The sequence below is a fragment of the Synchiropus splendidus genome, chromosome 4 (assembly GCF_027744825.2).
Source record: "Synchiropus splendidus isolate RoL2022-P1 chromosome 4, RoL_Sspl_1.0, whole genome shotgun sequence".
Classification (NCBI taxonomy): domain Eukaryota; kingdom Metazoa; phylum Chordata; class Actinopteri; order Syngnathiformes; family Callionymidae; genus Synchiropus; species Synchiropus splendidus.
The window spans coordinates 15,489,119-15,502,771 of record NC_071337.1 but is presented as its reverse complement, the minus strand read 5'-3'; the positions used below and the strand labels follow the sequence as shown (position 1 = coordinate 15,502,771).

At 42.6% G+C, this 13,653-nt stretch overlaps 1 protein-coding gene across 9 annotated transcripts in view; it reads left to right on the top strand.

The window, feature by feature from the left end:
- Positions 1 to 713: 713 nt before the first annotated feature.
- The window catches only part of dock4b (dedicator of cytokinesis 4b), a 79,487-nt gene continuing 66,547 nt past the window's right edge, over positions 714 to 13,653 (top strand). For 8 of the 9 annotated variants that reach the window (XM_053864174.1, XM_053864171.1, XM_053864170.1 and 5 more), the window contains exon 1: positions 715 to 916. In XM_053864174.1, coding sequence (XP_053720149.1) covers positions 880 to 916 — 37 coding nt within the window. In that variant the 5' untranslated portion in view covers positions 715 to 879. Of the gene's footprint in view, positions 917 to 13,653 lie in introns of all 9 variants that reach the window. The other variant, XM_053864168.1, reaches the window with a different exon arrangement.

Genomic DNA, 13,653 nt, shown 5'->3' with positions numbered 1-13,653 from the left:
GGTGAACATAACCCCTTTGTTTAAAATATGAGTAAATGTCTACAGATTACTTTCAAATGAATTGTGTCACATGGTTAATAGTTTGTGTATACAGGGGTGTGGAAATACCTTGACTTTATTATCATTATTCTTCAGTTTGAAACATTCAATGAAGAAATGCAGTTTGATATCTACTGCAGTGATTCATTTCTTATGCCTTCTGGATTGACAACACCACACCAAGTCTGTTCGAAAGAAAAGACACAACAGTAAACAAGAAAGTAAACAATTGGATGAAAAACAAACAATAAATTAACCTTTAGTTTTTTGTGGTGATTTTCTGACCTGTGGTAAAACATTTGGTGTAACAGAATGGAACAGGAAATTTGAAATAAATCAATTATACATGCAAAAACGTCATTGAAGACAAAGTCCTTGGTCTAGTATCTAGGCAATAGAGATGTTTTTATAAATATGTATATAAATATATGTTTTTTTCACCTTTTGTTTTCCTAACTTTTGTCTGCATGTTTTTTCCGCTTTTATTAATCACTCTCTCGTTTTAGATCATGAACCATGTTAGTTCATGAGCCCACAATGTTTTGTAAATGTTGAAGCCCAGAAAATTCTGCGCCAACAAGCGTGACTCTTTTAGCCCCACTCACAGGCGATAACTGCAGGGTGGTGTTTTTTCCTACTGCCAGTGAACGCGGCTCGTCTCCGCACCACTAGCAGCAGCAGCAGCAGCAGCGGCGGCGGCGTCTTCTTCTCCGTGGAAGCTAAACAATGAGTCCCGCTACAGACCGGAGCTTTGGACGCCACTAGAATGCGTTACAGCGTCACCGAGACCTGCTCTCTGCTTCTCTCTCCGCCTCTCGCCTAGATGTGCCGACTGTAAACATGTGGATACCCACGGAGCAGGAGAAATACGGCGTCGGTAAGTTCATCAACCTGATTTTTTCCTCCGCTGTCCTTTCCGCCTGAAGCGGCGTAGAGGTGAACCGCATCTGTGAAGGTCCGATGCTGTCCGCTTCTCCTCCGTTTCTCATTGTACCGAGGGGATCCTGCCACATCGCTACAGCTCGGGGTTGTCTGTCTCTGTGACCCCCCACGGATTCCTAAATGAGCAGGCACATTTACATTTCCCTTGTCACGCTGCTAAATGTCACTGGAGAATACACAACTCTCACTATAAAGCCTTTGTTTATGCTTTCGCGGGTTGCCTCATCTTTTTTCTTCAGTCTTATTCTGTCTGAAAATGCACTTAAATATGAGGAGCCATGTAAACAATATAGATTTATGATCTGTACCTGCTATCATTCTAAATATGTGCATCCTATTGTTCCAATGCCAGAGACAAACAAAGCCAAATATTCAGGAAAGAACACGCATATTCTTGTCCTGCTGATGGAATTTCGTGGTTTCACAAACCACAAAAAAAAACAAAAAAAAAAAACAGAAGGGGGGGGGTGTTCATTGAGATGCGGCCGCTGAGAGGCGGATTAAATGTCTCATAACAATATTCCCTGGAGGTCTGCTGCGTGTGAAATGCCCAGGACCCGGTGATGGCAGGGCAACGACCCGATCGAGTCGTTTTAGGATTGTGGTTGCTTATGTGCTCAGCAAAGACGTTGAAATGCTGAGAGGTATAAATGGGATGGCGTGCTGCTGGAAGCTGCCCCCTACTTTTGAATGTCTTTTGAAGGCTGGAGGTACTTGAGAAGTGACAAACAACTAACGTTACCTCCATAGAGCTTGTTGTGAAAAATCACCATTGAAATGAGAAGTTGTGATAGGCATCTGACTTGGACGTTTGCAATGCTGGTGCAGTGTCATGTTGTTGTTGTGTGACTAACAGCGCAACCTGGCAAAGTGCTGTCATTTGACTCTCATCTGAAAAGGTTTCAGTCTCTGCACTTCAGTTATTTCCTTCAGCCGCTTGCAATTGGGAGCGAAAGGGGGGGAACCTGGGATAGAGCGTCAGTCTGTCAGAATACAAGTTATTGGACATTCTTTACATCACTTTAGAGCCATAACCTGTAAATATGGAGAGTCTCTTGCATGGGAACGCTGTTTACCTTGATGATAGAAACTTAAACCAGGATTCTCCACTGCATTTAGGAGCTTAGGGAAGAACACAATCCGGGGAGAACCCTGCTTAACTCGAATGTTGTTCAACATTTGCATCCACCTCTTACTGTTGTCAGTCATAACCAAGAGATTGAAGACATCTCTTGGTCTGGAGCCATTTAATTCTGAAAATGGCTCCAGATCGTGCTCATTCTACACATTTCGCGTAACAGCCGGTTGTTACGGACATTTTAATTGGGGTGTTGATGGTGTTGGAGATTCACCAACACAGCATGGCTTTGTTTTCAAATCAAATTAACCACCCTATAATTGCCATTTTATTGTTTATATTACTATAAAGGGAAAGGGACTGAGAGACAGAAGAAGAAGGTCCATTGAAACAATGAAAACAATGTTCTCCCTCTTCCTCCTCCATCACGCTTGATCACCGAGCGAGTGACAGCGTACCCCATCTGAGTGACAAGCATTTTCCTGTCATAAGGACAAATTGTTTCCTACAATTTCAAAAGGATAGTCTTGGTTCAGACGGTCGTTGGAAACCCCCTTGGAAACATTTTGACTTGGAACTTGACTACCCATAGGAAGTGGGATAAGACTTGGTACTACAACACAAAGGACTTCACAGCAGAAACAGAAACTGAATGCTAGACACTGTTGAATAAAGTGTCTGATGTTTCCACTGCTTAAGATGTGGTCAACCTTCAGATGCTCTTATTGATCATAGTTCATTCAGAAATCAGCTGCTGTCCCTTGAGATTTCACAAACAGAGCTCTTGAACTTGACATTAAGACGAACACTTTGCTGTTTATGGTCTACAAATATATTTGTTTGTTGCTGAAGAAATAAAACCCAGCTTGAACAATCCGTGAACCAGGAAGTACCCCCTAAAGTCTACATCTTAATGTGTTCTGGTCATTGCAGCGCTGTAGTTTCCCCTGACTTCGTCATTGTGGTGTGTGTCGAGGAGGAGTTATCGTCCACCGCAGGACAGAAAACATCCTCAGACATTTCATTAAGATTATTTTTCCTCCAGTCAGAGTTCACTTGTGGTTGACGCGAGGATATTTGTTCTGGGGGCCTCATACTTGTTACTGTTCCCAACCTGCTTGAAGGGCTCGTGCTAATTGGATTAGGACTCTTGATCCAGCCCCACTCCCCTCGCCATTCTCCAGCAGCATTAAGGCTCATTTAATTGGCCGTGATTTATTTTTTAGGACGTGTTTTGGCAGCGTTATGCTTCTTTTGTGGCTTGTTCCCGCCGAGGAAGGAACTGCAGTGTTTGTTTCCTGTTGGGAAATTCATCTTACATGACACACACGCACACACACACACACACACACACACACACACACACACACACACACACAGAAGTGGTGCTCAGTGTTTTTGTCTGCGTGGAATCGTGTTGGTACTGATCATACTCTGGTACTTTTTGGCTGTGGGTGTTAGGAAAAAAAATGAAGAGTGGTTTTTATATGTGGGCTTGTTTGTTGGTGGGCGACTGGAATGCCCCTTGAGATGAGACGAGGGGTTCAGCAGTGACCAGTTCTCTGTATACAAAGACGTCGGTTTCTTCATGGCAGTGTCAAGCTTCCGCATTTTCTCATCCACTTCCCTTCTACCAGGGGACCAAATCATGGAACAAGAAGCTGAAATAGGCTTCCCTATGGGGACAACTGATGTCTTCCTTACAAACTCATGCCTCACTCTCAGACTGGAAATGTTGCTCTTTTGTTTAATAGAGGTACACAGTCACTGCTGTGAGATGGGTGGGGACTGGCTTTGAGAGTTGCTTTGGAGTTTACCTGGATGTCACCAGAAGGCCTACACTTCTTTTTTGATGTTATGTTTTTGCATCAAGTTTTTGAATTTTTTTTTTCAGATTTTATTGTTGACATCAAAATCTGGTGATGCTCTGTAGTGACTTCACTATTTTTTTTTTTTTGGAGAAAGCAATTCAGATCTGGTGGTTGTCAAACTCTGCATAAGTTCTGTGGTCCCTAACATTGCAATGTTTTCTTGGGCCTAACCATCAGTAAGTTAACATTAGAGGCTCCTCCTGGTCATCAACGCTGTGTATAGAACAGGGATCTATAAAACCATCCTTAGGAAAGAGTTCTAATTTTGCAGTCTTGAGTGAAAGATAAGGCATGAGATAAACGTTTTGATTAGCGCGCTTGTCTTCATTCGTGAGCAGTCTGAAGCGGTCGGGTGTGAGCTGAACAAAAGATTTACCACTGATCCAAGTTCCTACTTGTTTGTGGTCTCTGGTTTTCGAAGTGCACAGAAACATGAAATAAGTTTTCACTGAAATCTCTAAAGGACAATCTATGCTCCCGAAATTGTACCCGTCTGTTTCAAACAATGTCACTGGTCACATATCTCCATACGTTCTCTGTGTTAGGATTGCTGTTCACCAATATATCCGCCAGGGGGAGCAGCCCACAGTGAAAATTTTATGACAACACAAACTCCATAACAAATATGACGACTGTGGAAGAGACAAAAGACACAAAAGAGGAAAAGAGAGGCAGCGTTGGAGGAGTGAGGCTGTTAAGTATACCACAGCTGGAGGATGGAGAATTTCCAGCATCATTACGTCTTCTTCGTGTCTCATCAGAGATATGTATCGGCTTGTAATGGCAACACTGAATGACGATGGGTGGCCGGGTTGAGCAAGCTTGTAGCCTCAAGTTCTCAATTTGTCTCGAAACACGTTTTTTTAATTCGCAACTGACCGAGCGTGTATTTCTTGAGTCTCTCTAAAAGTCAAATGCCTCCTCTGCTGTCATAACCTGACCGATCACCCACAAATGTCTCCTCTCAGCCGTAGGTCACAGAACAATGTGAATGTTCTTAATTATTCATGCTTGAGAGGATTCGCTGTTATCCATACGACACAGGGAATCCTAATGTTATACATATTTCCTTTTGGTTCTTTGATCAACTTACGTAAGTGTGATATCTAAATATTGGCTTTGCATATAGGTGTGTTCGGCAAACATTTCCACACCAAGGGTTTGGAATTCCACTTGATCCCTGACCAGAGAGCGAGGGAATATCCAGGTCTAATTGGATGTTTCGGACGTTTGATGTTGATTCATCTTTCACCCCATGAAGCGCGTCTTGATGAAATATGAATGGACCAGTGGAGAGTTGATGTTACTGCGCCCATTAGTCCACCAGTTGGCTGTTATAACCTGGAGCAAGACGCAGAAAGATAGATGAGATCATGTTAATGTCTGATTCCTTAATGGACTTGCTAAGCCTTAGATTTGGAGAGATGGAGAAGGGGGTGTAGAATTACTGGTTCTGAACATGCCCAGTGAAGATTATTGAATTTATTTTATTTATGAACCCAAATGACATTCATATACCCCCAGGGGGTCGAGGCTGCTGCATGAGTGGGTTATCATTTGAGCCAAGATTGATACTTTTGAATATTACTGGCGTCAAAAATTTGTTTGGATTGCTCTTGTTTCGTTCGAAGAATTTATGGGATGCCTATACAGATGCTGCATTGTGTACAATGAGTTACCACTTTTATCACTGATATTTGAAAGTTGCTAAGCAGACTGATGGTAGTGAATCAGACTTTTAAAATAAAAATATATATATATATATATATATCTTGAGGATAAGAGACATAATTCTGCTTTATAGAAAGGAAATGTAGTGTGCAAACCTCAACATGAAATGTTAGTTATGGATACATTTTCACATGGAAAAAATGAGTAACCATATAATAAGCTGACATCCATAAGTCAATGGTGGAAAAAACTCTCAAAACTCCCACCACCAGTTTGAAACAGGAAAAGAAAACTTCACTCTAGGTTGTCATTATTGAAGGCACCACTCAAAAAGTCACCGTTACGACCCAATTGATCATCGATTTTTTTAAAATCAATATTGTAATCTTGTTGTTAAACATTACTCATGATGTAATGTGAAACACAAAGCCTGCAGAAACATAAACAGTGCTTATCGCTTTTAAGGGGAAAATTAATTATAAAAAAAATTAGCATGCACTAAAAAGTTGACCTTAGCAATGAAAAAACAAATGACAAAAAAGTTCAACAATGTTAAATTGTTTTATTGTTGACTTTAAAATAAGAGAGTCCGGAAAAATGACAGAAAATGACATTTAAGATGAAGAACAAACACAAAATTGGCGACAATTATTGACAAATGAGGCATTCAAGAACACATTGCCCAACGACTACTCTAAAAGGCCTTGAGCTTGTTTCTGACCCATTCCAGTTATTTACTCTGTACAATCATCCGTGAGGAGTCCGACTCATTAAAAATACTTTAATTACTCGTCTTCTATGATGAGCAATGTCACGCATGATTGGCGGATTGAAACATCGCTAATTAAAATGATGTGGAATCATGACACAGTGACACACAACCTCCAGCCATACAAATCCTGACATTTGAGGTGGACTTTTAGTTATGGTCGTGAGATTGTAATGACAAGCTTGGATGTGGAATATCCTGCACAGTAGTTGCTTTTAAGTAACTTTCCATGATGCTCAAAACTGTCTCTGACAGAGGTTGTTGTTTTAGAGGTTGGAATCTGTGTGAAGCTGCTCTGGATTGACAGCCATATTACCAGGTGAACCAGTTTCTCTTAGTTCCAAACTGGGCTTCGGCTACATTTGCAACAAGTATTCCATGATGCGTGTCCAAGGATTCATCTTATCCTGGAAGGATCACTTTCAAATTTGTCAGTACTCCTTGCGTCATCTAATAGCCTGATGAACTTTAGTACCTCATAGTACCTATCGTTTTTTTTTGTTTTTTGTTTTTTGCCCTGGCATGGATTCTCTGAAAACAGCTTCATGTTTAAACAAAAACTGCCTCCAGATCTTGCCCCGTTCCGATTGACTGCTCAGCCCCTCCCCAGGGGGATGTTGCCGCGCTCCAATGTGGGGTGTGGGGTGGGTAATGCTGCTGGCGCGTGTCAGGGGTTGGACTTGATGTCCGTGTGTACATCATGGCTGTTACCCCCAAACTATCCCTGCACGCCCCTCTCCACAGGGGATTAGCAGGTTGTTTTTGAGAGCCCCCCTCCCTTAAGGCTCATTCCAACATTATACCCATGATTCCCTAATGCTGATACCCCACGGCCATGTGCAGCCTGCGGTGGGGGTGCGGTGGGTGAAGCTGGCTCGTAATTGCTTCGTCTGCAGCAGTAGCGGTCCCCTTCTTGTTTCTCTCGGTGCACACATTTGCACAAACAAGTAGCCCGACTTCATTGCACATCATGAGCGCGGAGAAGGCCCCAATCATCACCCTTCTTTACTCCCCCTTTGAGTATTGTCTCCTCTAATGCTACTGCAGACTATTTGCTCCAATATTTCTGATTTGTCCACATTATTCTAGCTATCTTTGTTGCACTAGTTCAATATTGTGAGGGTATAATCTCTAGCTAACTGTTAACACAGTTTTTAAATGTATACATTTAAATAAATATATATCTATGTATAAATCCTTAACCATCTAGTTTCACTAGTTGCCTTGAATACCAGGAATTGTACTGAAAGTTAGATGTCAAGCCGTCCGAAATAAATAATAATAGTAAATATGATGCTGAACAAATATAGTCTTTCACATTCGGACATTCTCCAAACTCCGCTCATCCACAGGTTTGTCAACGTCTGCCGTTAGCAACACTGCATAATAAGCTGTCTCCCAAATAGCCAAAACGCTGGATGCAACAGACTATCACAATATAAAAACATTGCTGTGTCTATTCTCAAGTTAGTGTAGTAGGAGTATGCCTGTTCAGTAGCCCTGTCAATCAGAAACTGCGCCTCCCCTGCTGATGTCTGCAAATGGAGTATCCGTTAGATGTGGGTGCTGTGGTTCTGATGAGGGAAACCGGTCTGTGCTTACAGTTTTCCTCTGTTTTGTTGTTGGATGTAGTGTCCAATATACCTGAAGTTCCATCCTGGTGGAACATGCCTGTGGAATCAAGACCCAACACGTCGGCACGCTGGGGAAATAATACTGCTGCAGTTGTGTTGTTCAATTAAACCTCCAACAATAGACAACACGCCAGTTCTGAGAAAAGAATTCCCTCCGTCGCTGTCCTGTTGGGTTTTGCCTCGCTGTGGTTGGCCAACATGGACGTGCCAGCGTGCACCAGGACCCTGTGTAATGATGTGACAGGCAGCCGGGGGAAGCTCGGCTGTGTTCACGCTCCAGTGGCGTCCCAGTTCGCTTGCTGTGGGGTGATCTAGTCCAGTGATTTTCAGTTTGTCAGAGCGCATATGGCCTTTTTAACATCGACTTGATATGAATTACTGGTTTCATTAGCTGTTTTGTGCGTGTCTGCTGGCCATTCATATCACACTAGTACTGATCAGTTATTAACAGTCAGGGGAGGACTTCCATTCTCTCATATACAAGAATGTTGAATTCTTTTTTTAGGTGAAATATATTTTGGGACGGTAGAAATTTTTCTTAAAAGAAATGTGTTAGCCATCAGAGAGGCCGCTGCATGTGATGGCTATATTCAAAAATGATCTCTGTTCATGCCGTCATGGTCTAATGTATTCTTGTTAGAAGTTGGGGAGAACCTTTTTGGTCCGTGACTTCATACATTGCAGCAAAATGCAGTTTTATTGGCCATCTAAACACATCTAATCTCTATTATACGGTTACACGTGTGTTGGAAGATATGATGGGGGCCAAAAATGTTGTTCCAGACTTGTGACTTGTTGCGCTGTTACTTAACATACACCTATATGATGAACTGACTGCATTTCAACGTATCACTGAAGTACCTTCACGACATGTCGTATTAGCAACCTAGCATAATCCGAGCTCAATTTTGTAAGTAACACACACTGCATAGCATAGATGATGGCATGAGTCCAGCACTAGTTGCACAACAAGTGTTACTTAGTTTGTGTTCCACAGGACCATAATACAGCGGTCTTAACTAGGGCTGTAACGATACATGAATCTCATGATACGAATTCCCGAAATTCAGCTCGCAGGACGTGTCGTGATATTCATATCAGGTTTAAAAACAACTCGTAACTCGCACAATTTACCAGTTTCTTTGCTGTGAGTGTGTCGGAAAAGGAGCACCGCGCTCAGCTTAGCTACGAGCGATGGTTGAATTATAGCATCACCTTTAGCAGGGGTCTCAAACTGATCCACAAAGGGGCTGCAGTGGTTGCAGGTTTTTGGTCCAACCAAACAATCACACACTGTTTAACCAATTAGGTGCAGCTGAAACAAACCGCACCAGAATCAGCTAAAGGTGACGGGCTGGAACAAAAAGCTGCACCGTCCCTTGAGGGCCGGTTTGAGAGTGTATAAAGAATGTGACCAAATCCATTTCATCTCCTCATGTTGGTAGATTGTCAGTTGTTCATTTAATGGATGTCACCCACCTCTACCTCGGGACACAGTAGGTAAACCTGGATCATACACCTGACAGTCTCTCACGACATGCTGAGATGTGTTCAGAGGTTTGTCGTATTGACACTGTGCTTTTGTGTGACAGAGCTTGCAAGCTGCCACAGTTTGATCAATGTCTGCACAGTCCTTCTTTTTAAAACCGAAGTTATCCCATACATCATGTCTGAAGGTGCTGCCATTATGTTCACCGACATGGTCTTGTATGGAACTAGTCTTCCTCAACGATCGTGCCAGGCACATTGATTTGAATAAGCTTCATGTTTGGTTCAAATATCGATACTTTCTGAGGGAAATATATAACAGGATATATAGTAACTAGTACTAGTATATTCCTAGTCTGTATCAACGCAAGCCGTGTGCAGGGCTTGTTCTGAAATTGTTAACTATTGGCCAGATATGCTCTTAATAATTAAAAGTCTTGTATAATATTTTATTCCACATTTAAGCTCAATTATATTTAAATATGTAAAGCACATGCGTATTTGTTTGAAGCACGGTTGGGTAAGGGTTAATCCAGTGGTCACTAAACGGTGTTGTCATCCACAAGCCACACGACCGAATATCCTGTGATAGGACTGCATGCGTGAGTTGGCCACTGATGGGTGACAAGACATTGCAAATCTTGGCCAAAACATTCTTATTCGTGTCATGAGGCCATCCACCACTGGACATCAGTCTGCCTTCACAGTTGAGAGGTTAATGAGATATGTCCTATTTGGAATTCAGCTGCCCAACTGATCTGTGTGTGTGTGTGTGTGTGTGTGTGTGTGTGTGTGTGTGTGTGTGTGTGTGTGTAAAATTGTGATTGTCATGTGACTGACGTGCCATTTTTGCAACTGAAGAGGACTATCAGTGTGTGTTTATGCAGCTAGCATCCCTCTTGTTCTTCGCTGCTAGTTTACGACTGAAAATCTAAAAGCTATTGTATATGTGTGTTGTGCGTGCGTGTGTGGCTGTAATTCAGGCCTGCCAGTATTGACCATAAAGGAAGCGCGCATTGATTTGTGGGAAGGTTTGTGCAGCGTGACCCAGAGTTGCCTAATGGACGCTCACTGTCCATTGTCACACCACTTGAAGCGATTGTTAAATTCAATATTAACGTGATAATAAAGAAGCTCCGTCAGGTTGTTAATGCATCATTGATGGATCATGAAGTGTTGGAGCAGGCGGTGAGCTCACACTAGGTTTTAAAAATGTGAAAGGGTGTAAATGTTGGTGCTGGTGTGGAACAGAATCAGCCTCAGGTAGACATCAGAGTGGGGGAGGGTCAGGCAGAGGCGTCCCCTCTTGCTCAGCCCTTTGTGGGTGTTCTGTCCCATTCATGTGTTCATTTGAAATATAAATGAAGCCAGTTTATTTTCTGTACAAACTATGCATGAAACATTAGGCACATTGCAGATAGCTGTTCATATTATATGTCTGCAAAATAGTTCTGAATAAATAATCAAAGAAAATGGTGTCCAGGTCAATTGCTCAAATGAATAAAGCAAAAAATCATATTGCATTTTATTCTCTTTTATATCAGTGTATGAGGTGCTATATTGAGTCACACTCACAACATGTCAGGTGGTTCTACTTTTCACACTGCTGTCTAGTTGTTGACATGCTACATGTTTCCCCTCTATTTTTAAACAGTATACACTGTAACTCTGACATCATTGCACTGCAACATATAACAAGATCTTGTATGGCGTGTGCGTTTTGCTGCAAATGTTATGCTCTGATGTTGCGCTGCATATATGCGGTGCTGCGCCGATTTATTAGATGTGGCGTTTGTATTTTCTTCTAGGTGGTGCATCACATCACAGTCTTGTCAGACTTGTGAGGTTGTAGCCGATTTCGTTGTGACACAATTGCTGCCAACGTGCCAGTGTTGTTGTGGCCTACATTGAATTTTGACACATCACACTGTGATTTGTGTCATTTGGTTGTGTTTGAAAGTGATGCAATGTCTGAGTCTTTCATATTATGTGTGTATTGTCACAGCGTATTGTGAGGTGTCAAAAATTGCCTCAGGTTTGGTCATCTTGTTTACATCTTTTAACTGTTAGAACACACTTCTTCTGCATGTGCAGTTTTGTGATGGCCATTCAGTTTTTTTAGCTCTGAGTCACGCTACGGATCTTGCGACAAAGTCGTTCTGTCTCAAATTTTGGTGATTCAGCGCCACAGATGGGGTCAGCGAGGACACTGCTGAGAGTTGATCACTGCTAAGGTCGTCTGGATGAATGTCAGCGAGAAAGCGAGACAGGAAGTAAGCTGCCCTTAAACAGAAATATAGCGACCTTGACTGGCCGTTGACCCGTGCTGTTCTGCTCCTCCAACGGAATCATTCTTGCTTGTTCTCTTCAAACTGTCATTTTGGCAGAGACAAGTGAATTCAAAGACCGCAGGTTGGGACCTTATCTCTCTTGATTTCCCTCATCTGATGCTCCAACTGTCAGCTTTACCTGTCTTCCCCTCATTTCACATGATGTGTTTGTGCATTTTCGGTTCAAGCAACAACACCTACTCCTTCAGCTTATCATAGGCTCCTTTCGGAGGAGCCGAGTTGTTATGAAATTGAATTTCTGGGTTTATTGTTGCTACAAAAATAGAGTTTAATAACACAATTCCTGTCGAGTCATCGAACTCTGACTAGGGGAGAAAAGTCATACATATTGATGTGAGTTTTATGGTTAAGTATGTAACTAGGAAAATTGTTTTAAGAGGGGGATGCAATTGAGTCTGCATACAGCAGCAGTAGTGTATATATGTGTGCGTGCATGTATGTGTGTGCGTCTATGTGTGTATTCACCACAATGCTCTGTGGCTTCACATGCATACAAGTGATCTGTTTCCTCTTCTACTTGCTCTCTCTCCCTGCATGTTGACCTGCAGCAACATGCGAGGTTGCTGGAACAACGCCTGTCCTGCTCACCTCTCTCTCTCTCTCCGCTGTGAGCTGCCCTCACTTCCTCTCCAAAAGAAGAGCTCCTTTCATCCCTTGCACGCTGCTCTCTCGCCCGTCCTGCCAGGCAACATTTGCAGTGCCAAGGTGTTTGGCCAGGAGTTATTTATTTACTTGTGATGTCACGGCTGTGGTAGAAGACTACCATAGAGAGGAGATTCAGTTCAATTTCAAAGGACTACTGATTCTCATCAGAGCGCCCCCTGTGATTTAGTCATTCTAATATTGTTCACTTTAAAATGATGATGAAAGACACAATGATGACTCAGATTAGGTCATCAAGTTAATGACTCATCAAGCTATTGTGAATTATTGAAATGAAAAGATGAAAACAGCATGTCTCTTTGTGTGACTGTATGAGGAATATTGGTGTATGAAAAAAAAACCCACATAAAACCCCAATGAAATGGGAGGGCTTTTTAAGCGCAACTTAACCTGAACCAACTGAACAGGGCAAATTGTTTAGTAAAGCAGGTCGGTGTTGCAGTGGAGTGTTTGCATGCCGGTGTGTTGGTACTGTGTTGGCGCCTATGAGTGCTGTATCTCTGTTTTTGATGGTGTATCAGAGCATAATGCCGTCATAGCACCAGCCTATACAAGTGTATTGGTCTGTATGACCGTGTTGCCTGTCCGCGAGTGTTGCGGTGTCCTTGCTCATGTTGCTGATGTGTCAGCACTTCTCAAGGATGGAGGTGTCAACAGTGCGCTGGTTGGTGCATAAACGTGTTGTTGGAATCAGCCCCTTCCAGCCCTTTGATGAGTGCCAGATTAAGAAGTAATCCAAAACTTTATTCTCACATTATGAACAAACAACAACAACAATCATTTCTTTCCAGTTTTTAACTACGTAAAACTTTAAGACACAAACATTTTCAATTCACCAGCATCGAACTGGCAAGTGGAGTTCCTCCCAAGTAGAATGGAATCAAGGCTTAACTTGAAATGCAAGCCACAAGCAGAACCTCTCATCCACCTGGTGTCTGGGACCCCTTACCCTCAGGGGAAGGAGACCCCAGACCTGCAAGTGTGAAGTGTTGATGTTAAAAGCAGCTGAAATGGATCCCCTTTGTGTGGGCGAAGGCCGGTAAACCCCCCTCGGCGGTCGTCTTTGTACACACAGTAAGACCACTTGGTTGGGGTGATAATGGTGGGCACCTCGGGCAGTAGTTGGAGGCCGTGGGAAGCAAGAGTG